Below are 26,299 nucleotides of genomic sequence, written 5' to 3' on the forward strand. Positions count from 1 at the left end.
AGGTTTTATTTAAGCAGAGAAGGGTCAGCATAACAGCCATGGATTGCTTTTTAAATTAAAATGGCAAAAAGGGATATCAAGATTAGCATCTATTTTCTGCATTAAGAAAATAACAATGGGATGGAATGTGCAAGCTGGAAGTGTGTTACCGTATACATGAGAACAGCTTGCATAAACACAGGCCAGTGTTTGACTGCTGTAAGACTCTCTCCCCTTAGAATAATATAAGAAGTGTCTCTGAAACCAGTACTGTACTGTATCCCTGAGAAATTATGCTGCCTCTCCTGACTCTGGAATTTCTTCCCTTCTGGACTCATTTCGCTTCGTACTTGTCTTCAGCGAGTTTGCTAGGAATCTATTTACCGTAGCTAATTTGTGAAGCATTTGGTATAACAAGCATCTGGACAGTGCATGGTGCTGTTCAAATAATCTCAAAGAAACAGATGAGTATCTTGCTGCCGAGCTATTCAAATATTCAGAAGTGGAGGGCCTCATAATGCATCAAGTTCATTAGGCAATGAGCCAGCTGCTTAGTAGATTGCATTGCAGTAGATAATATATGTAATACCATCCGTCTGAATAGTATTGGGGAAGTGAGGAGACAAAAGCCACTGAGAAGAGCGCCATGTTGGCATGAGGGATTGTGCTCTGGAGAAATTACCCAGCTCCTTCCTCGGTAGCTTCTTCCCTGGGGTAGTGATGCAATGCAGTGGTAAATAGACTTAGCTATGAATCAGGAACTCCCAGGTTTGAATCTCTGCTCTGCACTCACAAGCAAGCAACTTGATCTCAGCTTACTTCCTCACCCCAGCCTTCTGCAACAAGGAATAATAACTTACCTTTCAGGGTTCGTGTAAGGATTACAAATAAATGTTGCAAATGAAGGGTTTCGGTGCTATCCAAATGTCTGTTACCATCTGCTTGCATTCCATGTAGCATTTGGAGCCTTGAGGAGTCGCATATAGGAACCTGCAATGGAAAGGAGAACCCACAATCCTGTTACCGTATTACTCAGTGAATGTGGAATGTGCTCCTGGTGGCAGAGTTCAGCATCCTGGGAATCTTTGTTTTGTTCTTATGTTTAAGTTTATGGCCCTTTGGAATTGCAAAGTTAGGCTTGAGATGCCAAGATTTCCACTGACAAGGGCTTTAGTGGCCTGCAACCCCTTGATTCTTTACGATTGGCAGAAGCAAATAGTCTGCTTCATTGGTACATTTTATGCAAGCCATTGGTTTTCTTGACTCAGGCAGAGTACACTGTACAGTGGAACCTCGGTTTATGAACACCTTGGTTTACGAATTTTCGGTTTACAAATGCCGCAGACCCATCTGGAACGGATTAATTCACTTTCCATTACTTTCAATGGGAAAGTTCGCTTCAGTTTATGAACGCTTCAGTTTATGAACAGACTTCCGGAACCAATTACACCTATGCTTTGGGTTAAGTACGCTTCAGTTTAAGTACTCCACGGACCGTCTGGAACAGATTGATCCACTTTCCATTACTTTCAATGGGAAAGTTCGCTTCAGTTTATGAACGCTTCAGTTTAAGTACTCCACGGACCGTCTGGAACAGATTAATCCACTTTCCATTACTTTCAATGGGAAAGTTTGCTTCAGTTTATGAACACTTCAGTTTATGAACAGACTTCCGGAACCAATTGTGTTCATAAACCGAGGTACCACTGTATACAAAACCCTCCTTTTCATAGCAGTTGCTGTCTGTATTGCAGATGGCGACCGTTTTCTCTTTTGGAATGTTCTTGCCTGAATTCATCAGCAACCTTTCCAAACAAGCCGATTCCCCATCAAAAGGCTGACTTTTAAAAGTGGAAAGGTATTTCTTAACTATGTCGGGAGAGATGCACTTTATACCACTTTCTGAGGGTGAGGTGAATTCTCTTAAACAACACCCTCGTGTGCAGCTGGGTGTCAAGTTAAAACAAGCTGATCTGTTTAAGAAATTTAATTGTAGCCTCGTTTTATTCTTTGTCTGAAACTGCTTCCCTCCCCCGCCACTGCAAAACATTTATAAAACGGTGCTGTTTAATTTTGGGTTAACTATGTTGTGTGCTGTAGTTTGCATGTTGTTCCCATGGGATGTTCTAAAGAGCAAGTGAGCCCTGGCTGAGTGCATAGTCAGTCATCATTGAGCCATGGAACAATATTTGGAAGAGCCTTTTAAAAGGAACACGATAATTAAAGGATGCAAGTTGTCAGAGCAGTGAAGAGGGCAGCACAAGAAAATGTGCCACTGTATGGAGCTTGGCAGTCTTGCAGAATTATCTTTGGGAGATTGCTTCCCCATGTAAATGCGTTCCTCGAGGAGAGCTAGTTTGTACAAAGCATGCAAAAGCAGTGCTCTCAGGCTGTGGTGACTGCTCTGGTGAGGCATTTTACCTCAGTGTGTATGGGAGTGACCCTTCCATGAAAATAGGGAGACCTGAGGCACCTCTTCATATGCCCCTATCTTGAGGTGATAGCCCCATAATTCATCAGAATAAAACTATATCGCTGCCTCACCAAATGGAAGCGTCTTGTGTTGAGATTAAAGTGAGTGTTTACCTCTTTAAAGCACCCTCCACCAGCACAGCAAATACCTTGTGTTGTCGTTGGGAGGTGTTTTGCCCCTAGCATTCCACATCCCAAACAGAATCATTACTACATTAATGGTACTAATGGTAGTAACGGTACTAATACTTGTGGTCACCTAACACAGGCCAGAGTGTTGCCTTACGCTAATATTGGGTGGAGGACCTCTGAAAATCCGGAGAGTTGGAGATCTCTATCAGACCAGTCTTTTGAAACATTTAACTGCTGTGTATGTTCAGTTGCTAATTTTTTTTAAGTCCATTTCTGATCTTGTTTCCCCCGCCCACCATTGTTTATATTTGATATAAGATCATTTTCTGGAGATAGTACCCATATTTTGATACGAGCGGAGTAAGGCTGCAATGGCTGCACCCCATGCTCTGTTCATCCAGCAACCCAGCTACCACTTCCCTGCCTGCCATAGGGCAAAATCAGAATAAGGTTGACTGAAGCAGGTGGAAGAAGATGTGGAAATGCAGTAGGAAGTGCTTTGGTTGTAGCCTCCCTCAGTGTGCTAAAGGGTATAAGCAGGCACCTTCTGCAGGTGAGGAGGCCATGAGGAAATGGCAATTCTCTTCCCAAGTATCATGGAATTTGTCGCTTCTCCCTCTCCCTGCTCGCCTTGGCACACTTGATCTGGTCCATCTTTTATATTCCATACAGTGCTGATGGAAACGACAGGAATCTAACTTGGAGTTCACCAATCCTTGGGGCCATTGGGCACCTTTGGAATTTTGAGAGTGTGCTGCGGTTACTAGTCACAAAATGGTAGCATAACACAAAATGACTGCCATGTCTAAGGGAGCAGAAAAAGAAACAGGAACACAAAACCATGTGAGTGTGCTCTCTGTCAGACCCCCATCAATGGAAAATGAACTTCTACACTACCACACTCACAGAGAGAAGCTTTTTGCCACTGCTCCTCTGTTCATAACAGAAGGGAGGGGAGGGTTGTCCAATTGAATTGTGGGCATGTTTAAGGAGCCATGTTCAGTGTGGGAGAGGCCAAGGCAGTGCAAACAGGAAGAGCAAACTGCCTCTTGTGCTCGGTGGATTTTTTTAGTCGATAATTCCTGAGATCTTTCCCAGGTGCCATAGGTGGAACTGGTGGGCATGCTGGGGCCCATGGGTGCTGAGCTGGTGACCCCTACCCTAATTCGATTTTCTCCTTTTCTGCCCACAGTTTTGGATCAGCTCCTCCCTGAGCTTAACGTACTGCTCAAGCTCTTGGACCATGAATACTTGAGCTCCACTACAATGGAGAAGAAAACAGCCGTCTCAAATATCTTGCAGAAGCTGCAGCCCCCTGCAGGTCAGAAAGCCCTTGCTGCCATCTCTCACCCCTGCCCACCAGGCTGACCCCTTTTCTTCCTTTATTTGTTCTTTGTGTGATTCCTCAGGCTGAGGCAACCTTAAGGTACATTACATGTCTCCGCCTGCTATATTGTGGCACATCCCTGGCTCCTGACATGCCTGTACATGCTTTTGTTTGTGCAGGGCTCCACAAGGGTGGACCACAAAAATTGTCCCGGTTGATTTGACTCCAGTAGCGACAGCCGCAAGTTGTATAGCCAGCAGGGCCTGTTTCTTGCCCTTAAAAAAATGTCCCTGCCATCATGATCTGAAGGGCTTCTAAAGAGGCAAAAAAATTAAGTTAAGGCTGTGTCATCTCGTACTTATTGATGAAAAATGACTTGAAGATTTCCTCTTAGCATGGAAGGAGATGTTGGTTTAGGGTCGATTAAGATCTTCCCCAGCTGCTACTGGACAGCAGTTGCAATAAATACAAAACAAAAGAGCATGTGTGTGTTTTTCCTCATGAAGTAAATAGCAGCGTTGGAGGAATGAGCAGTCTAACTCCAGGGAATCAGCATTGGGATGGGGCAGGAGTCGATTAAACCCTATTCCCCCAGTGCCACAGTTCTGATCCAAATTGCCTCTGCCCACATCAATGAGTAGTTTTTAAAAATAATAACAACAGCCTTTTCATTGATCTCTCACAACTCATTTGGTTTGGCTCTATAACGTGAGCTGAGGATGTGCCAAATGTAGACTCTGCATTTTCACAGGTGGAACCCACATGCCATTGTGCCTCCTTCATATAAACCTGGAGTGGGGATTCTCTGGTCCTCTGGATGTTGTTGGGCTATCACTCCCATCTTCCCTGACCATTGGCCAGTTGGGCTGGGGCTGAGTCCAGTGATACCTGGAGAGCCACAGGTTCCCCACACCTGATATAAGCAAGCAAAGAGAGAAAGAAACTACACTCCCCCATCTCCAAACCAAAGCAGTTTTTCTTTTCTTTTCCCTGCACTTTACTCTTGTTTCATGCTTCCTGCACCTGCTGTCCTCCACAGCAGCTCCTGGGTCACCCGCCTCACGTCTGCTGTGTGTCCCATAGTCATTCTTCATAACGCTGCTGTACTTTGTCCTTTTATTGCTAGAGGTACGTGACTCCCTCTGGTGGAGCATTCCATTGAGAAGGAGTCCTCCAGCTGACCTTGAGGAGCAGAGAAAAATAGGCATTAAACAATAGCTGGCAAGAGCTGACCATCGTGTTCTTTGATTTATTTGAGCCCTATGGATTCACCAGAACTTTCTCAATATTTGTGATAGCAAATAAGGCAGGTGAAATGGCAGGCTTCTGAAGATTGAATTGTCCCCACCTCGACTTTTTAGTGTTCCATATCTTCTAAGGCAGCTGTAGCACATTTGCCTTTAAGGAAGCCACTGAATAAATTCCATAAAACGAATCCCCAGGAGATGGGGTGGGGGTACCTAACAAGTGCCACATGGAGTGGGTGTATGTATGTCAGAGCAGCAGGCACCTGTAGCTCTTAAGCCTGCAGGCAATGTGAATAGTGATATTTGGCCACGCTGTAGCTGGACAGGAATTGCCCTGTGTTTCCTGTGGAAATGTGTGTTTCCAGTAGCCTTCCTGCTGGCTGATTTCTGCTGAGAGATGAGATTTCCATGGGAAGAGCCCAAAGGCTTGTATTCTCTCCTCGGGAAGCCTCTCTATTATCCCCTCTGCAAGACCCAGAACACAATGATTCTGTGGGGTGGTCAGCTCTGAAAGAAGAGGCTAGCTTCTCCATTTTGCCTCTTGGACAACAGTTATTTCCTCTTTTGTTTCTGAATCTTCATGAGCGGGTGGGGAATAATCCCCACCCCTCTTCTCTCTCTCTCTCTCCCTCTCTCTCTCTCTCTCTATATATATAAGCACTACCAATTTAGGTTGGCTAAAGTTCAGGATGTTAATAGCTGCTTTGAGGGGGAGCCAATCACTTTCATTGAGCTGGGAAAAGAAGTGCAAAATTCATGTGGAATTAGATAGTGCTACAGGGTGTGTAAGATGTGGTTGGTAAATTCAGTCGATAAAACCTCTATTTTTTGTTCTCGTGAATTTGGCGTTGAACTAGGGCTGGGTACATACAATGCTTTTTAAAGCATATCTTAATAACATTTTTCTCCTCAAAGAATTCTGGGCACAGTTAAGGGTGGTTGACAATTGTAGCTCTTTGAGGGGTAAACTACAGTGCCCAGAATTCTTTGAGGGAAAGTATGTGCTTTAAAGGTATAGTATGAATGCAGCCCAAAACTACTTTTGTTTTTCATGAGTCAGACCCAGCTTAACAGGAAGGGGTTGAAAACCTGCATTTCTGCATCATTGGCATTTCGCCTCTAAGCCCAGAGCAGTGGTTTTCAAACTGTTCTGGAGTAACTTGGCGTTCCTTGGAAGCTTACTGGGCTTCCTCCATGAGAAGATCTCTACTGAGATGAGAGCTTTCCTAGAAGGTTTCAATCTTGCTGCTTCTGATTGTCTCCCTAAAAAGGTACAGCTGTGAAAGAATGTTGATATGTGCAAAGATCTTTCCAGTTTCATGCAGATCAACGGTGAGACCCAATAGGCACCTTGCATGAACCGAATGTGCCTTAGAACACTTCCCAGAATCCTCTGTGACATGCAAAAATTCCATGCCAAACGTGCTGATCTAGAAACGATTCCTCGAAGCAGGAGATCTCACTGGTTTAGCTCATAGTCTGATGCAATCATTCCTGTTGATGGCAATATCCTTTCTGACTTTGCAGGGAAGGAAATGAGCTACATGTATGTGAATACAGCGACCTTGCATAATGGCACTAGCTTTGTGGAGTCACTCTTTGAAGGCTTCGGTACGTACAGTGAGCTGTTCCAACCTAATGCTGCTTGCCCAGAGCTTCCCTGCCTTTTATGCCTGTTTGGTCCTCATCTGTCTGGATTAGCTGGTTACAAGTCCAGGCCCGGCGCAACAAGTCTGTGGCCCTTGGCAGTGTTCTGTTATTTGCATGATTCCCTAAACTTAAGGTGCTTCCCTCCACCTTTCCTCCTAACAATCCTTGCAGGAGAAATCCATAAAGAACAGAGAAGGACCCATGAGTAAAAAGCTGAACCTTTGCAGTGGAATGGGGCCTACCATCCCTCTCTGGTTATCAGCTGTTCTTGAATTCAAAGATACCTGTGATTCAGTATTACCCTAGTATTCAGCAGCCTGAGGGTTTGTGCAGACGAATTTTGCAATATGTCTATTAAGAAGATATCTGTGAAAATTTCACAAAATATATATAGTGGTTGGCATTAAATCCATCCTTACATTTAACATGCACTTTTTAAAAAAGGGATAGCAGCCATGGGGTGGGTGGGGTCATTTGCAGCAGGCAGGGAATAGTTTTAACCCTTCATAAAATCAATCGCTCATTGGAAGCTAATAATTCCATTGGAAGGAAATCCTCCATTGGCAGCTAGTTTTAGCTCAGTAGGTCTCATCCATTCTAGGACCCTTAAATTATAATTCCCCAAAATGCCTAGATAGACAGAGCATCAGGGTAGAGGGGTCAACTGCACAATTGTATAAACCTCATCCCAGAATGTGGCTGTTCTTCCTGACTTAACACTTTCTCCTTGACTTTGTCCCCTCTTTGGGTCCCTCCCCAAACCTTCTCATTTCCCCCATACCCCATATGGTACAGGAGCAAGGGGCTAAACAATTCCACGGCCCTGTACCACTGTGGGCACAGATGTTAGCAACTGTAATTCCTTCGGGCAGTGGGAGGGAGGGATGTCCATAGGGGCTCTGTAATGCAACAGAGAGATTACATGTGAAGTTTGATGGTGGCATTGCTCAGTGACTGTCTTCCAACTTTCCTACCAGACTGTAACCTGGGCAATCTTCAGGACATGCAAGAGGATGATGGGGAGGTGAAAGAAGGCGTTAACTTAGAACTTTCAAAGAGCCAGCCTGCTAAAACGGTAAGTCCTTGCTGAACCTAGGAAGCTGTCTTATACAGAGTCAGACCATTTGTCCATCTTGTTCAATATATCTGTGGCCCTAACAGGCTGAAGTTCTCTAGGGTCTCAGGTCAGGGAAACTTTTCCAGCCCTGCCTGTAGGTGCTGGAGAGTGAATTTGAAATATTTTGAATGCAAATCATATGCTCTACCGCTAACCTATTCCACTTTAGGCTCTAATGATTCTGTAACTGGTTATGACGGAGCACTTGACATCTGGAGGGAAATTACAAAGAACACCTTGCTAAGGTTCTGCAAAGTACAGCTTTCCATGGAGGAAAGCTGTGTTGACATTCATTTCAGTTTTCTTAATGTTGTTTCCAGTGCTGCGGTTAGCAGGAACAGATCAGTAAGGAAGGGAGACTTACATATTTGTGCCATCTTCTCCTCCCATATGCATTCCATGGATAAAAACCCTAGCTGTGCATTTGATCTTTGCCCATCCCCTTTCAGAAATGCACCTGATCTACATTGAGACCTGGGTGCAGTCACTGGAGGACACAAGGTGAGGCTGGAGACCAACAAGAAGTTTTCTTCTTGTTTTTCTGGAGAGCTGAAGGCATTGCTACTTCATCCCACTCTTGCCTCTGAGGAACAGATTCGTCAGCATCTTGTATTGTTTTAAACAAACCTGTTTGGCCAGAAGCGATAGTGGGGGAAAACAAGTGTGTCTGTGCAACAACTGCACCATGAGAAGGGCAGCCTCTCTCAAACCACTTCTAACTTTTTTAAAAAGGGAATTGTCTGTCTCCAGTCTAAGAGAAGGCTTGGTGGCAATTTTCCATGTCTGGGAGAGAGGAGGTGACGGAAAAACACAGAAGTTGCCCATCCGTTGTCCGAATGGGAGTGGTTCTCTGAAAGCAAGCCATGCAGGAGGGTTGTTTCCAACAAAGTGCTACTTGGAGTAAACCCATTGAAACCAGTGGATTTAGCCATGTCTAGTAATTTCAGTGGGCCTATTACAAATATGTCTAATGTTGGATACAATCCATAATTATATTCCTGTGCTCCCAGTTCAGTGTTCTTAAGTCAGGAATAGGCAGGTGGTAGCACCAGAAACGCCAGGTGATTTTTATTTTACTTATTTATTAAATTTGTATACCTCCCTTCATCTGATGATCTCATGGTGATTCACAAAATAATAACACAAAATATATAATTTCCAATAGATCAGCAAGGATTTCTGGCTTTCAGTTGTTTAACAACAAAAATGACTCCCATTCCCTCAAATTGACTGCTGAAATGAAGTAAGCTCAGGGTAACTGGGAATGGGTGTTTGCGTAGAAGCATGTTGTGCTCAGCTCAGTTTTAATACTAAAAAGAGACACACACACCCCTTCTCAGCAGCTGCTCATTCTAAATCTACATGTCTTCTTTGGCACCTGGCTCAAGTGGGTAGATCTTGGGATTCCAGTAAAATGCAAAGCAGATCGTGCAAGCCTGTCCCTGCTTTGAGTCACAGACAGACCCATCACAATGAGCCACAGTGAAGGCTGTGCTTTTTTGGGGGGGGGAGAAGGCTGTGTTCCACCTTCGCTGTTAGAGGCAGTGTGCCTCGCAAATGCCAGCTGCTAGGAATCACAAAAGAGGAGAGCGCTGCAGCACTTGGGTTCTGCTCATGGGATTCCCTTAGGCATATCCGATTTGTCCGTGTGAGAACAGAATACTGGACTGCATGGGCATACCCAGTTGCCAGATTTATAACAGGGAGCCCAGAAAGAAACAACAGCACAGAACTCTCCAGCTCATCCATGCTACCTCTTCCCTCTCACAGGTATCTGGGGAGCCACCTCCACCATTGCCCACCACTCCTCCTCCGGAAGATTATTATGAGGAAGCCCTGCCACTGGACCCAGGCAAAGCTCCCGAGTACATCACATCCCACAGTAAGTCTAATTGGGAGCTGGAGAGAGAGAGAGAGATAAAGCCAGCCAGCTGTCTGGGTCTTGACATGGCTTTTTGTGCTGGCACTCCCGTATCGACCTAGGAAAACAAAGGCTCCTCCCAGGTGTCTGACAAGTGACAGGCTTATAATTTATAGGCCCCAGGGAGGGAAATGGCACTGGGGAGGGGGGCTGGGCTGTCACACTCCCTTTTCCTGCTTCCCTGCCCTCTCCACCCCCAGACTCTCAGATGTCACAAGCAGTTGTTTGCTCAGACTTGCCTGGAAATGTGTCGCTAAACCCTGAGTGGCAGGAATGTGAAGGGCCTGAGCAATCTCTCTCTCTCTGCCTGATAGGTTAGAGAAAAGCAGAGAAATCAGCTTAGCACCTGCTCTTGTTTCCCTTGCCTCTGATAGAAGACTGAGCCAGAGGCAGATTGACTATGAAACTAATGAAGCTTCAGGATTTCTCATCCTGGAGGGCCCCCAGAAGCGACTTTAGTCCACCTTACTGAAAAGCTTTGGGTCTAGTAGACCCAATTTTTGAGTTGCATGACTCAAATGAATTAATTTTTTGCTGTACTGTATATATTTCAGCAATCCCACTTATGTTGTAAAGGTGTGGAGATCTGTGGTGGAACAACCCCATTAAAGAAGATAGCAGTGGTTGCCCAGACCACTGGTTGCAAAGGAGCCCCCATAACAGTTCAAGCTTCAGGGCCCCCAAAATGTAGACCTGCCACTGCACTGGGCCCTGAATTATGCTCCCAAGGCATGGATAGAAAATTGGGGAGATTTCTTGTGTGCCTCATGGCATCAAAGCCACCAGCGATGTCAGGAATGAGTGAGGCCCCAGGGAGGGAGAGAAAAATCACCCCTGGCAAAGTCCAGAAGAAAACAAGAAGGAGATGTTCTGGAGGGGAGGGGAGGGAAGGGAAGTTCTTTCTTTAGAAGTGTTTTGTGCCCTGGTGGAATGTAAGAAAAACCAGACTGAAGGGACTAGAACTGAATTCTCATTCGCCCTGTGTGTGGATGAGGGATATGTGTTGGAGGGAGTGTCAGGAAGCAGAGCACTTTTTCCAAGCAGAAGCCATTAAATGTATCATTCAGCACCCCGTACATGATGCCCCTTCTTCTGTGGGTGGGGTTCTGGTGTCTGGTGGCCATTTGGGAAATTGCGAAGGAGAGCCATGGACATGGCTTCCAGTTTTCCCTGTCAGAATCCTGTTGCCCCCTAATCCCATTGTCTGCCTTTTTCCTATCTTCATTAGAGGTAAAGGCTGTCCTGTGTAACCTTCTTGAAGTTGATCAGCTTATTTCAGCACTGCCTTCCACAGAGGGAACAGACACAGTGGATGCCCTGTTTCTACGAAAATAAGACATAGCCATAAAATAAGCCATACTGATAGACAGTTTAACCTTGTAGGTTAAACTGTACCATACTTAATAATAACAAAAAGACATCCCCTGAAAATAAGCCATAGTGGGTTTTTTTGAGGAAAAATAAATATAAGTGTCTTGTTTTTGGAGAAACACGGTACCTCTCGGGCTCATCCACACTTGCATTTGTCCCATGATTTCGAGCCACAGGTCGAAGAAGTATTTCTTTTATCCCACCACTTCCCCCATGAAAACCTGCTGTTTAGCACTGAGTCGGAACAAACATCCATCGGGTTTTCTGATTCAGCAGTCAACAGCGGGTTTTCCCAGGGAAAGTGGTGGGAGAAAATAAAACTCTCTTGGACATGTGTCTAGAAATCACAGGGCAAACAGAACAGAATAAAGCACCGGACAAACAGACGTGTGGATGAGCTGTGTGTGTGTGTGTTCATGCAATGGTCTAACGTATCATCTGCTTCTTCTACAGATAGCTCCAGTCCACCCAACTCCATAGAGGATGGGTATTATGAAGATGCAGATAGCAACTATCCCCTCACCAGAATAAATGGAGAACAGAAAAACTCTTGTAAGTAGTGCTGCAAAGATATGTGTTGTATAGCCACAGGTGGATTGGGACACTTGACCTAAGCCCTTGAACCTCTGACTTCAATGTGGGTCCACTCACTTTAGCCTCTGGCCCTGTCCACCATGGGTGTGTGGTCCCCAAAAGGTTGCCCATGAGAGAATGTGGCCCCCGGGATGAAAAAGATCACACTGACCCATGGTATACTACTACTACTATAGACAGTGTTGCAGGTTATATGCATAGGTTTGGTGCATACAACTTTCAATACGGTAAGCCTACAACTTGCGCTTGCTTTACTTACATGATCACAACCTTACATAGATGGGAGGGTGGGGGAGATATGGTAAATAAATTGAGAGCTGGGAAAACTCACCATTCTCCACTCTCCATTTATTGACCCCCCCCCCGTGCACCCAGCAGATTTCCCTTGCTTACTGAGCTATGGGAGAGCCCCAGAGCCCTTCACCACCTTCCCAAAGCCAGGTAAGTAAGGCTTTGGGAAGGAGGCGCAAGGGCTCTGGGATGCTGTTGGAGCCCTCTCACTGCCTTCCCAAAGCTCAGTAAGCATGGCAGCACTGCCTCCTCACTCACTGGGTGCTGTGAAGGTTGCAGGAGGACCCTGGGAAGATTTATGGGACCCCCTGCAACCTTCCCACGTCCTGGTAAGCAGCCCTCTGCCTTGCAGGGGATAATTCGGAGGCTTCCTGACTGTACAATTTTGCCGTTGCACGTGGATCCTGAAACCAAACCTTTGCATAAGTGGTAGGCACACACTATTCCTGTTTAGGAACTGTTGCCTGCAACCTTGTGGTGCAGAAACTTGCTCTTTAAATATTACTGCTGGGATTAGGGTGCCTCAGGGACCATGCTGGACCAATGGATCTCATATTTGCAGCACTTACACTTAAGAGCCTTTGTGAAAAAGCATACCCAATTTTTTAAAAGGTGCTGCTCTCAATGAAGCTCCACCTCACAGAGAGTTTTGGGATTTTCTAGAGTCTGCATAATAGTGAAAGCCTTTCCCACAGCCCGCTAAAATTGCCTCAGTCAGAGTTTATCTTAATTTGCAGGAAATGTAAAGAACAGCTATCACTGCATTGAGCTTTAGATTACAGAAATAATATGAACTGGTATATTTACTGTGACCTGAAACACAATGCATTTATAAGTACCTTCCCCACCACCACCAAAAACAAAGTAGCTTGGAAAATGCAGTGGAAAGCCCAATGTTTAGTAAATTCAGAACATAGCTTGTAAGGAGAGAGAAAATAAACTTCAGAGTATTTGAGGCATGATAGCAAGCATGTGCCTATGTAGTTCATGGGAAACTGGCTCCCGTGGAGGTAGAACATAGGTCTACAAACTGCATATTTGCAATTTAACATGCCTTTTAAGAACTCAGCATAGCTGCCAAGTTCTCCCTTTTTTAAAGGGAAATTCCCTTATGCTGAATAGGCTTCCTCGCGAGAAAAGGGAAAACTTGGCAGCTATGGAACTCAGCAGTGATATGGTTGCCTTGTCGAGATCCATAAATGCTAGCTTGGGAGTTTGAAGAACCTGTCAGTGTCATAGGCAGGCTTGGAAAGAAGCCAAAGGAAATGCAGAACCGTATGTGTTCCAGAAAGCTTCCAACTGAAGGAGCAATGGCATTCACATATAGGATGTTGATGGTGTTGGCAGTGGTACCTTGGGTGATTAAGGGCTCTCTGCTTCCTTGTAGACAATGACTCTGATGCCATGAGCAGCTCCTATGAGTCCTACGATGAGGAGGAAGAGGATGGGAAAGGTCAGAGACTGACACACCAATGGCCGTCTGAGGAAGCTTCCATGAACCTGGTGAAGGACTGCAGGATATGTGCTTTCTTGTTGCGCAAGAAGCGCTTTGGGCAATGGGCCAAGCAGCTGACGGTCATCAAGGACAACAAACTCCTGGTGAGTTGGTGGCTTGTGGAGCACCTGACCACATGTAGGAAAGCAGGGAAAGTTTGGGGGAGAAAAGTTGGAGAGTCCTGCTAATGAGCCAAAGACGCCTGGCAAATCAGTTGACTTTGCATGCACTAGCATGGCTGGGGAAGGCCCATTCTCCTTGGGATCTGGCACTGACTTATAGAGTTGGCAACTTTGATGAAAAAGGAAGGACGAGTCAACAGATCCACATAGCTGCTTAGTTCCCTTTGCTGGCCGAGTCAAAGATATTGTGCACTGTGTATGTCACAGTTTTTGGTTTTTTACACATCCTTTGTCCTTGCAAATAACTGGTCTGTAACTAACAGTATTTGTAAATTTGTCACAGATTTATATGCCAAGCGCAGTGTGGCCCTTCTTTAAGGTGGTGGTGAAACACTCAGGCATGATGCTCCAATTGGTGTTCATTCTCTGAAAGTTTTATTGGGAATTTGAAAAGCACCAGGAGGAAGGGTGCTTTTCAACCCTTTCTTCAGCTGACATTTTCAAATGATTATGTGGCGTGGGGAAAGGGTTAAGCACCCCCATCCCCTGCTGCTGCTCTGATTCCTATCAAACCTTTGAAAAAGGTTTTCCTGATTCCCAGCTCCCTTTAACCCATTAGGGCAACAGGACACATATCTGTATGTAATGACCCAAAATTAAGTGGGGTGGGGGACTGTTTCTTTGAGACCGGAAAGATTTCAGCACTTCTGTTTTTTGTTCCGGTTGTAAAAAAATCTACGATTCTAAGGTATTTGGTTAAGCAATGGGAGTTCCCAAGCATTTCTCTTCTTTCCTCTTGTGCACCTCCTCCTCCCCACAGGAGCTTCCCACTGCTTCTTATCTGTGCTGAGAGGAGCCACGAAAAGTACAAGAAAATGACCCGACTTGGAAAGAGTGGTGAACATTGTGCTTTTTCTTCTTTTTTTTAACATTAGTGTTACAAAAGCTCCAAGCACCGGCAGCCACACCTCGAAGTGGCACTAAGTGTTTGCAACGTTGTCTACGTGCCGAAGGACGGGCGTCGCAAGAAGCACGAGCTGCGCTTCTCCCTGCCGGGCGCTGAGGCCCTGGTGCTGGCCGTGCAGAGCAAAGAGCAGGCCGAGGAGTGGCTGAAGGTACTTCCCTCAACAGCAGGAGAGCTCAATTCCACACACACCCAATTAAAAGAGAAACCCTCTCTGTGGTCCATTGTTGTAAAAAATCAAAACACTAATGCCAACTAATGCCCTTCCATGTGAACAGCCCTCCTGCCCTGACCACTGTAGATCTGGGCAAGTGTGATCAGGATCTGTGGGAAAAGCACTTGTTATCTCTCCGGTGGGGAGGAGGGGGCTTTCTTACTCAGCCTCTTATCACCCCCAGCCTGGCTGCAGGAGAGAAATAGCCAGCCAGCAGGGCAGACCCTGACACCCCCTTCCTATAATCTGGAATTGCAGGGCTGCAGGAAAGGGGCTGTTTTGATTCACACATGCCTACCCACCCCCACTCTTTCCTGCCTTTGTTCTGAAGCACTGCAGATTCGGTAGGAAGCTCTGCGAGATGAAATCACCAATTCTCCCTGACGGCAGGGTCTGAAAAAGGTGGCGTTTTCAGTGCTTCTTGATCAGGCATAGACAATCTCGGCCCTCCAGATGTTTTGGAACTACAACTCCCATGATCCCTAACTAACAGGACTAGTGGTCAGGGATGATGGGAATTGTAGTCTCAAGACATCTGAAGGGCCGAGATTGCCTATGCCTGTTCTTGATGGTAGTTTCTCAGAGAAGCCACTATTCCTGCCTATCCAAAACACAGGGCTTGTGCGTGTGTGGGGGTGCATGCTCATGTATGCTGCATCACTGATACTTGGCTTTCTCAGTTGCTCTCTTCCCTCCCCTTGCCGCCCACCCCCCGCAAACCTGTGGCCTTCCAGTTGACTACAACTCCCATCATCCCTGTCCACTGGCCAGGCTGGCTGGAGCTGATGGGAGCTGGAGTCCATTGACATCTGGACGCAGTGTGGTGGCAATTTCTAGCTAACAGATGCTAGTGGTTTAAAACTACATCACGATAGCCCCATGCTTGTTCATTCTAATGGCTGTCGGCCATGGATACCAGCAGGTGATCTCCATGAAAGACACATAGATTTAACCCCTCCAGCTCAGCTTTGTGGCACAAATGGCGACGCTTTCAATTTGACACGCATCCCTGCCGCCCGCACTTTTCCAGGCTCTCTTTTTGGGATTGAGGCTTGGATTTTGGAGGTTAAACCGAAGGAAGCACAATGCAACACTCAGGCTAGGTAGTTTATTATAATGGCCTTCTGAGTCCAGGGATTGAAAAGGTCTTGTGCATTTTGTGGTTCAATTTATTTTCTGTCTTGGCAGAGCAAGTGTACTTTGGCATGAGTACTGTCAGGAACCTCAGCATTTATTAAAAACCGTCTATTCCTCCCTGTACTGGTTGTTTTTAGAACTTCTCCGTCTTTGCCCTTGCTCCATATCACTCACTGGCTCAAAGCACTTCCACCCCGCTGGCCTGGGATGCGACTCTTCGGGTCCTCCTCCCTTCCTCAGAAATGTGAATACTCTGTTGGCACTGATCCAATAGGCACTCTGGTGTGATGGCTAAACCCCACTTGCAGCTGAGAAACTGCCATCTCTGAAATAAGAATACCTGAGCAGATGGATTTAATTCACCCAGACCTGCTCTGAAGCCTGAAGACAACCTATTGCTGAAGGTGGCAGGGTGGGAAGTGGGTCTGTTGGAAGAAATAAAAGAGAGTCTGCCTACCTGTACCCCCAGTCCTCACTTGGGTTTCCTTGGGGAATCTTGTGTCAACATCCATGGCTGAAATGTTACAGAAACCAGAGATAGGAAGAGCAAAAGTCATTGTGAATTGTCTTGGAAGCTAATGGGCCTGGAGTTAAATTAGGACAAAATACAAAAACTGGCTATATTTAGGTTAGGGATAATAACCTGCTTCTTTATTCTCAGAGGCCACTATATTGCATTAAAAAATCCCAAAGAGAGATGAATAGTTAAGGTTGGCATATAACTCTTCTCTCTCCCAGATTGGACATATTTTCTATCCATTTCCTTATAAGAAGGGCTTTTTTCCAGCCAGAACTCACCAGAACTCAGTTTTGGCACCTTTTTCCCCTAGAAAAATAGCACTGCTTACAAGACACACAATAGGCAAACATTTTCCCATACCCTTGGGCCCAATAGAATAGTTTGCTGGAGTCCAGTTTGGCCCTTTGACTGCTAGTTTTCAGTACTGAAATCTACTGTTTCCCTTCTGCCAGGTAATTGAGACTCGGTGGCACATTTGCTGCTGAGAAGCCATCGCTGGATGTTTTGCAACAAAGTGAGCTTTCAGTTGCAGCCGATGGGCTACCAGTGTTTCCGTTGTTTTGACACCCAACCCTCTCCTCCTGCAGGTGATAAAGGAAGTGAGCAGTCCCAGTGGAGGAGGACTGAGTGGAACAGAAGTTATTACATCTCCTCTGCTTACGTGCAAGGTGGACCACGACAAGGTAGCTTGTCGCTCAGAGCCGAAGTAGCGGTGATGTTAATGAATGAATACAATCCGTGTGCATAGTTCTTCTTTTAGCTGTTATAGGGGGTCTGAGCAGCCAAGGGATTGTGAGTTTAACCCTTTCTCCCCTGCTATGCTCACAACAAAAATCTCCTTTGCCCAGAGGTCATCTCAGGACAAACAGACATCTGACTCGGACAGTGTGGCAACCGCAGAAAACTGCTCTTCCGTGGCTCGGAGAGAGGCCCATGAGCAAGGTGAGTCCCTGGTTACTTTCCCCTTCCCCTAAGAGCCAGGTGTTGCTTTTGGTTGAGGCAGCAACACCTTGGACTAGAGCTCCTGAGAGACCTGGGTTTAAATCCCTGCTCGACCACAATGCACACAGGTCTCTGTATCTCAGCCCAACCTACCTCACAGGGTTGTTGTGAAGTGGGAAAGACCTTAAATGCTGCCATCAGCTCCTTGGAAAACAGGTGGGAGATAAGTGTAATAAATAGATCCTGGGCTTAAAAACAAAAACAAAACCCAGGTTCCATCTTGTGTAACAATAACCCCTTTTGCTGTTCCCATTGGAAGCAGAGTTACCATTGTGCCAGAATTGCCAGATCGGTCACCCTGCACTTTTCTTTGGGACTAGTGAATCATGTTGCACATGGTAGTTCTGTAAAAATTGTATCATGAAGGTTAAAGCACTCTGTTTTTGAATTTGCTCTGTGTTGCCGCTATGGTCAGTCGGCTCTTAATACCCATAAGGGAATATTCTAGCCTGTAGGTTCTAGCTGTATTTCAGACCAGTTAGTGTTTTTCATATTTACCCCTTCACCTGACCTCCCTTATCCTCTTCATGACATTTTACAATCTGTTATGATGTGTGTGTGTGTGTGTGTGTTCTGGAGGTATGAGGTGGGGGAGAACAGACCTTTAGTTATCTCACAGTTTCTTTGTTTTGGTCAGATACACCATGTCTTGTTTTAAGCTCTGCTTCTTCTCCCTGTAGGGAAAGGCAAAAAAAGTGGCTTGGCGGACTTAAAAGGCTCTGTAAGTCGAGCAGCCGGGAGGAAAATCACCAGAATAATCAGCTTCTCCAAGAAGAAGCCATCCCCTGAGGACACCCAGACATCCTCTACGGAGGAAGACATCCCATGCTGTGGTTGGTACTGGATCAGGAGGGCAGTTGAAATGCAAACCGTTCATTAGCTGGTGCCTTAAGAGGGGTCCAGTTGGGCTCCCTTGTCCCAGTTTCCGATTGCACTGTGTCATGTCATACAATACCGCACTGCAGGGGATGCAACAACAGTACTGCAGAATGGAGCGTGAGAGGTGGGGGGTGCCGAATTTTAGCATCGTATAGGGTGGCTCTGAAATTAGAGAGCACAAAGTCCACCACTGCAATTATGTTTCCCAACCCCATATCCGATAGTTAAATCTTAAGTATTTGATCGTACAGCTGTCTTTTCTTACTTACAGGAGTGAATCAGCTACTTTATGGCAAAGACAAGAGCACTAACATTCATAATCTATTTTATGCAAAACAAAAAACAAAACATTCCACTTTTATTTACAGACCTGTAAATAAAACGTTTTAAGTGTGTTTTAAGTACAATATACAATGTGACACTAGATGGAGGTGGTGAGCTTTATGGAAAAATCAATATGTTTTTAAAATCACTTTTTTAAAAAAAGGATTTTCAGAGCGTGTGTCTAGATTTTTTGTGTGTCTAGATTCCACCCAAGTGACTTGGCTGATACTCATTCAGGCAAACATCTCATTGAGCTAAAGTAATGTTTGGCTCTTGGAACTGATCTTCTGATTTGAAATCTGTCATGCCTAAGCTCAGCATTTTCTTGTTTCCTAGGAGACAAGATTTAGGCTCTTATTTATCCCATAAAGGTCACTGCATTGCTGATCAAATGTCTTTGTGCATCTCCTGGCAGGCTACTTGAATGTTCTGGTTAACCAGTGCTGGAAGGAGCGCTGGTGTCGTTTGAAAGGCAACACCCTCTATTTCCACAAGGACCGGACAGACTTAAGGACCCACGTGAATGCCGTCGTCCTCAGGGGCTGTGAGGTGGCACCAGGACTGGGCCCCAAGCACCCATTTGCGTTCCGCATCCTTCGCAACGGCCAAGAAGTCTCTGCCTTGGAGGTGAGCAAGGATTCACTCTGGATGGCTCTGCTGAGGAAGCTGCAGTCCCTTTGGCAGGGCCTTGATTTGGCCGATGACTGGGGTTTAGGGAGACAAGGCTGGGCACCTGGGCATCCTGCAAAACATAGCATTTAAGAGCAATGCCTTGAATGCTGGAAGAACTATTTAGAGCCCTTCATGTGCGGTACAAAGATACATGAAATTCAGTCTGCGGCAAAGGCATTTGTTAAAGCAGTATGGATTGTACACAGTCATACCTTGGATCTTGAACACCTTGGCTCCCAATCAAATTGGCTCCTGAATGATCGAAAGGCAGAAGTTAGTGTTCCGGTTTTTGAATGTTCTTTTGGAAGCCAAACATCCGATGGGGCTTCTGCGGCTTCCGATTGGCTGCAGGAGCTTCCTGCAGCCAATCAGAAACAGCACTTTGGTTTCTGAAAGTTTTGGAAGTTGAACGGGCTTCCAGAATGGATTCCATTCGACTTTCAAGGTACAACTGTATCTCACAGCAGCAGAAAATAATTTCTCTTATTTATTTATTTTATAATTATTTTTATTAAATATTTTCTTGGGTTACAAAGGTAGTACAATGTCTCACCCCCCCATGTATCATTTTTACACATCAATTTTACTTGTTGAGACATTATGAGGGAGGGGGGAAAGAGGTGGGTGGGATGGGGAGTTGGGTGTGGTGTATTGCCGATGTTTCTGTTTTTCTTAACAGAATTAACCTACTTCATGCTGCTTGTTTCATAAAGTATGATGAAAGCTTAAATGTGCCTCAGTTTCACTTAATATGCTATAACTTCACTTGGACCTCATGGGATCTAAGCAGATATTTGGACATCTGAATACATATAAAGATCATATTGAAAACATACATAAAACATGATCTCTAAGCAGACCAAGAGAGAGATTGAGAGCATGCAGTGAAGCAATGGTCTTCTTTGGCCACGTGCCCATCTTGATTTATTCATTTCAAATGTGGGCCAAGGTTCTGTCACGCTTTTGCAAAGGCTTCCCCTTGTAGTGCTATGATAAAAACATCAACCTGTATTGAAGGGGAAGGTGGGAAGATGTATGTGATGCAACAGTAGCCTGGCTATGGCTGCAATCCTAGGTACATTGACTTGGGACTAAGTCCCACTCAATGCAACAGAGCTTATTTCTGAGTAGACATGCCTAGGATTGCAATGTACTCCCCCTCTTTCACCCCCCCCAACTCTGCCTATGCACTGTCAACCCAAATCATAACAACCCATGTGTGACAGCCCCGAACAGCCAGATATTCTGGTGGAATATTGATAATAATAGAAAGCTTCCTTATTCAGAGTCAGACCACTGGTCTCTCTAGCACAGTGATGTCCACACTAACTGGAAGTGGCTCACCAGGATGTTTCCTATCCCTCCTGGAGATGCAGAGGATTAGACCAAGGACCTTTTGTACGCAGAGCAAATGCTCTGTGACTGAGCTGTGGCCCTTTCCAATAATACGCACAATATATTCAGAATTCATGTTCTCCCCAGCTTCTTTAGAGACCTTTCACTTACATAGCAGTGTGAGCCTTGCACACACAGGATGCCTTGCAAATATCTCTATGGTGAACGGCACAGCTGTAAATTTGGGAAATGGGGGCACCTGGTGTAAAGGAACAATGCGCTCTGGAAAGACATGTCCTTGACCATGTTTCCCTGTGGGAAGAGTGTGGCCTTGGCTGTTGCCCAGAGCAATATGTGTTGTGTTTCCTTTCACTTTAAACTATTGTCTTACTCCTCAGGCGAGCAGCTATGAAGACCTGGGGCGCTGGCTTGGGCTCCTGCTGGTTGAAACTGGCTCCCAGACAGCCCCAGAAGCCTTGCATTATGACTATGTGGACGTGGAGAAAATCGCCAACATCATCAATGCTGTGAGACACTCTTACATGTAAGCGTTTCTTCCGCCCCAGCCGGGTGTGGAAACCACCTTGTCCCCATCTGCAGGCGAGAGAGCCTGCCTTATGTTCTCCCTGCCCCCAACAGAGCCTCTGAGGATAAAAACTTTCTGTTAAGACCACCTACGCCAGCAAGAAATCTGCCAAGACAGATTTTTTTGGTGTCTCTAAACCGTGATCCAAATCAAGGTGACAACCTGCTAAATTCATACCTGAAAGGCTAGAACAGAGTAGGCCATTTAGGCTACTATGAATGTGAGGCTGAAACAAGCAAGCCTGCATTTGTGTTTTCTGGTTTATATCATGGGTGTGAATGTGGTGCAAGCCCTAGTTCCACTTTCCAAGATAGGAACCATAGTGAAGAAAACCTCGAACTCTGCACTTCAGGCTTAAATGGCCCTTTTGTGTATCAAGAAAAGATGAGCCCAAACTGAAACACTCTTATGTATGGAGCAGATATATTTAAATATCCGAGCTGTGAGTTTAAAAGTTTGATATGGAGCAAACATTCCTGATTTATATGCTATTATCTTCACAGCACTAAGGAACATTTCACACACCATGCAATGGCATATCCATATTTATCAGGGAGTATATATTTGGCAAGCAACTCTGGCAATCTTGCTTCCTGGATAACTGCAGTCACTCTTAACTTCTTAGATGCACACTTCACCTTTTGACTTGATTTGGTTTAATATATGTGTTCCACATTTACATTTTTCAGGTTTGTACGCAACATGCTATGTGTGAGGCATCTCCACTCCTGTGTTGCCCAAAATACAGGGCTTGGCAGAAGTTTTATGATGCAATAGCATCTACCAACCCAACGTAGGAGGGCCTGTGTTTGGATTCATTTTGTTAGTGCAGAGGGTGGCAGGAAGAGCCCAATCATTCTTTCTTGTGTCAGATTTTGCAATCAGTACTAGAGATGTAGAGCATGTTTTGTCTGTTTCTCTGCCTCTTCAGGTGGGCCAGCTCCTCCCTTGAGAACCAAACAGATGCTTCCCGTGTATTATACGATGAAGTCCCCTATGAGAAGGTGGAGGTATTTGAAAAAAGAAAAGCAGAAATGCCGTAACCCTCTTCTCTCCACTGCTTCCTTTCCCTAACACCATTCTTCTCCCTGCCTGCATGTGCTTCCAAGTGCTTGGCAACTGACAAACCGTTTTGCCCAAGCAGAGGCACTTGGATAAGCCTGCTTCTCAAGCAGCTATGCTGCACGGGAAGAACTGGACTTATTGCTCACACCCATCATTCACTCATTCATTCATTCACTTTTATTTGCATGCCACTTTTCCACACACAAAAAATGCTCAAAGTGGCTTAAAAACAAAGAAATTGGGATGCATCCCAAACAAACACTACAAACACTATTTTCTCATAACATAACAAAAACATAGCTACAATTTCATAGCGTAGCGATACAACAATAACAATTTCTTAATAACATATTAATAATATAACATACCAAAGAAAACCCACATTCCAATACTATAAATATAACACAAGAACTTGAACAACACACAGCATCCAAGAGCAAAAATCATGTTTCACCTTAATCCCAGATATACCCTTCCCATGATGTTGGCCATCATTGTTGGTCCTCCTTGACACCCTCTGAAATGATGGCTTCTTTGTGCTTTTCTGTGTGCAGCTGGAAAAGTCAGGGCGGCCGTCGGGGTCCCAGGTGAAGCGCCACGGCTCCTCTTGCAGCGAGAAATCGCGTCGTGTGGATCCACAAGTGAAAGTCAAGCGCCATGCATCAAGTAGGTTTGGCTCCTGATGTGTGTGTGTGGTGGCTCTCTTATCAGCCAGTTGGAATGGGGAGGGGAAAGACTCAGAGCTGACAATCCCTAAAGAGCCATTTCCAATAGTATAAGCTTATACAACACTCAGTTGCTGCTTGATGGCTCCACTTCTGCCTCAGTTTTTGCTTTCTCATTATTTGTGTCCTGTTTCCTAATGGGACAAGGATTGATAATTTGCAGGCCAGGCCGAAGTCTGGATGGGTTTAATGCACAGTACTACCTAACCGCCTTTACAACTTCTCTCTTAGCTGAGGTTCAGGCATGAAATGGGGAGAACATGGCTGACAGAGGAAGAGCCTCTGTTTGTTGGTAGGATCTGTGCTTTGAATGCAGTAGGTCTCGAGCTCGGTCGAGCTTTGTGTCAAAATAAGGCTTCTCCTTTTGGAGCTGCGTCAAAACTGATTCTGTGATCTCCATCCCTGTTCCCCTTCGCAGGTCAAAATTGTTGTTAACGGGAACTGATCGGAGCTTTACCAGATAGCAATGGCCCTGAACATGTACAATCAGCACTGTGTTACACACACACACACACACACACACACACACACACACACTGCTGGTCTTTCCCAATGCTGCTCAGAGGTTGCTAATAGCCTTGCAAGAACTACCAGCCAAATGGGTGAGGGAAACTGCTTCACACATTTCATCAGCTTTTTGTACTTCTTGGGAGTCCAGGCCCCTGTTTTGGCATGCTGTTCTGACAACCCAAAACAGCTAAGGGAAATAAAACTGTGGGCTTTTGAGTACAGCTGTAGTTGGACCCTTTGCCTCTCCAAGTTGGGTCTGAGGGAAAATAAATCCCTGTCTGAAACCCTGGAGAGCTGCTGTCACACTAGGCAATACTGAGTTAGATGGACCCAATGGCCTGACTCGGTAAACGGCAGCTTTTAAGTCCTAACCTGCCCACATTTCTTAGTGAGAAGGGGGAAATTGCAATAGAAAATTTGGTGTACAGTCATAGCTTGGTTCTCGAACATAATCCGTTCTGAAAGTCAGTTCGACTCCCAAAACCATTCGAAAACCAAGGCACTGCTTCTGATTGGCTGCAGGAGTTCCCTGCACTTAAGCGGAAGCCATGTCAGACATTCGGGTTCTAAAGAACATTTAAAAACTTGCTTCCGGGCTTTTGGCACTTGGGAGCCAAAACATACGAGTACCAAGGCGTTCGAGAACCAAGGTACGACTGTACTGGCAGTGCTTCCCATTTGTAACTGCTGCTTCTGAATACAGTACACGTGTTTAGGATTGCAGAGGTGGGTCTCCTTCCTTCTGTGAAAACTGTTCTCTGCACAGAGCAGGGTTGGGGAACCTCTGGCCCAGGAAGCCAAACTCTAGGCCTCTCTCTCTCTCTCTCACCCCCAGGCCTCTCCTCAGGCCACATCCTTCACTGGCTCTGCATTGTACCCTTTGTGAGTGTTTTTTGTATAGCTGGAGCGTGACCTTGAATTCTTATAGTGATTCTTGTTTTCCTGGATAGTGGATAAAGGTGTTTGTGTGTGTAAAAACTAACATGATGTACAAAGACAACATCCACATTTGTTGTTCTACCCACTTTGCGTCTGCCCCCACCCCACCCCTTGAAGGTTATCCAAAAGGGAACATGGCCCTCAGGCTGAAAAAGGTTCCTTAACCTTGGCAGAGAATCCCAAGTTTCTTTTTAGAATCTCCTATGATGCTCCAGGAACGTTGATCTGAATCCATCTTGGATTCCTTTATGAAAAGTGAGGTTATAAAGAACCAGGCAGAGGGCCTTCTCGGTAGTGGCACCTGCCATCTGGAATGTCCTATCGTCAGATGTCAAAGGGATAAATAATTATATGACCTCCCATAGACATCTGAAAGCAGCCCTGTTTTGGGAAGCTTTTGATGCGTGATGCTCTGTTGTATTTTTGTGTATTCTGTTGGAAGCCACCCAGAGTGGCTGGGGCAATCGAATCAGATGGGCAGGGAACAAATTATTATTATTATTATTATTATTATTATTATTATTATTATTATTATTATTATTATCTCCCTCTGAAGTTTGAGCTACAAGAACACTATGTTCCACTTAATTGTTTTGCACAGGCAGCTCTTCAGTGGCTATAAATTGTAACTGTATCAATACAGTTTAAATCAATTTTACAAGAATGCCAAGCTTTGCTGGAAGTCTTAGCAGCTCTAGTTCATAATTGGATGTGCGCTTGTGCTCCCATAAGCCGCTTCTCCTGTGCCAGCAATATTAATAATCAGCAATCTCTGGGCAGCACTGCAGAGGCTGTGTTGGGAAAGCAAGTGTCTTGGTTCTTGACTGTTGGTTCAGTTTCATTTCAGACTACAATCTGGTGTTGTGCATCTTTGAGCTTGTTCAGCCCTGAGTTTGCATTTAAAATTATCTGCTGCCACGGCAGAGCTAAACAAAAAACCCTCTCACTTCAGCTGCCTAACAGAGGGTCGTGTCTCTTAACTCATCCCCTTCCCCTTGCAGATGCCAATAACTACAAGTATGGCAAGAACCGTGCTGAGGAAGATGCCAGGAGGTTCCTGACTGAGAAGGACAAACTGGAGAAAGAGAAAGCTTCTATCCGGAATGAACTGATGGGCCTGCGGAAGGAAAAGCGGGAGCTCCGAGAGGCTATGAAGGGCAGCTCAGGTATATGCCCCTGCTGGAGAAGAAATTCTCCTGCTGCCCCATCCCTCACCCCTGGCCATTTTGCACAAAAACCTCTCTCCCGAGTTGCATTTACCTCCCACATACAGTCCAGTATACATGGCCAGATTAAGACCTTTAGAGACCCTAAGCACTTAAAATATTTCAGTGCCCCCATATATATCTAATTCGAAATAAAAACAACAATAAACTGTAAAATGAAATTTTTTTTTTGAAATGAACGAAACCTAAAGATGGAAAATAATGTTTATTTTTGCATGCTTCCACTTTGTTGATATTTGAAAATTTTGCCAACTTCTGTTCATTGAATTTGTGGGTAGGGAGGCACCCTCTTGTCCTCCTCCTCCTCCTCCTCCTCCTCCTCCTCCTTCTCCTCCTCAGATGGCAAAATGTGTTGGGCCAGTAGAACGCTGAGCCCACGGTGGCCTTGGCTAAAGCACCTGCCCCTTCATCCTAGGACTTCTTGCAGTTAGGAACAAAAGGTCTCTGTTATTCCTGATGAAAGAGGGTGGCTGCTGATAAAGA

The 26,299-nt window shown here is 45.4% G+C and overlaps 1 protein-coding gene across 1 annotated transcript in view; it reads left to right on the forward strand.

Annotated features, from left to right (window-relative positions):
- AFAP1L1 (actin filament associated protein 1 like 1) overlaps positions 1–26,299 on the forward strand; it is a 79,558-nt gene that overhangs the window by 49,053 nt on the left and 4,206 nt on the right. The window contains exons 2-16 of the mRNA XM_035105263.2: positions 3,776–3,904; positions 6,685–6,768; positions 7,785–7,882; positions 9,695–9,806; positions 11,670–11,768; positions 13,489–13,700; positions 14,654–14,833; positions 17,141–17,236; positions 17,402–17,495; positions 18,236–18,388; positions 19,174–19,385; positions 21,164–21,309; positions 22,283–22,361; positions 22,971–23,082; positions 25,592–25,756. Coding sequence (XP_034961154.1) covers positions 3,776–3,904; positions 6,685–6,768; positions 7,785–7,882; positions 9,695–9,806; positions 11,670–11,768; positions 13,489–13,700; positions 14,654–14,833; positions 17,141–17,236; positions 17,402–17,495; positions 18,236–18,388; positions 19,174–19,385; positions 21,164–21,309; positions 22,283–22,361; positions 22,971–23,082; positions 25,592–25,756 — 1,971 coding nt within the window. The remainder of the gene's footprint in view (positions 1–3,775; positions 3,905–6,684; positions 6,769–7,784; positions 7,883–9,694; positions 9,807–11,669; positions 11,769–13,488; positions 13,701–14,653; positions 14,834–17,140; positions 17,237–17,401; positions 17,496–18,235; positions 18,389–19,173; positions 19,386–21,163; positions 21,310–22,282; positions 22,362–22,970; positions 23,083–25,591; positions 25,757–26,299) is intronic.

The sequence above is a fragment of the Zootoca vivipara genome, chromosome 2, assembly GCF_963506605.1.
Source record: "Zootoca vivipara chromosome 2, rZooViv1.1, whole genome shotgun sequence".
In the NCBI taxonomy this organism is placed as follows: domain Eukaryota; kingdom Metazoa; phylum Chordata; class Lepidosauria; order Squamata; family Lacertidae; genus Zootoca; species Zootoca vivipara.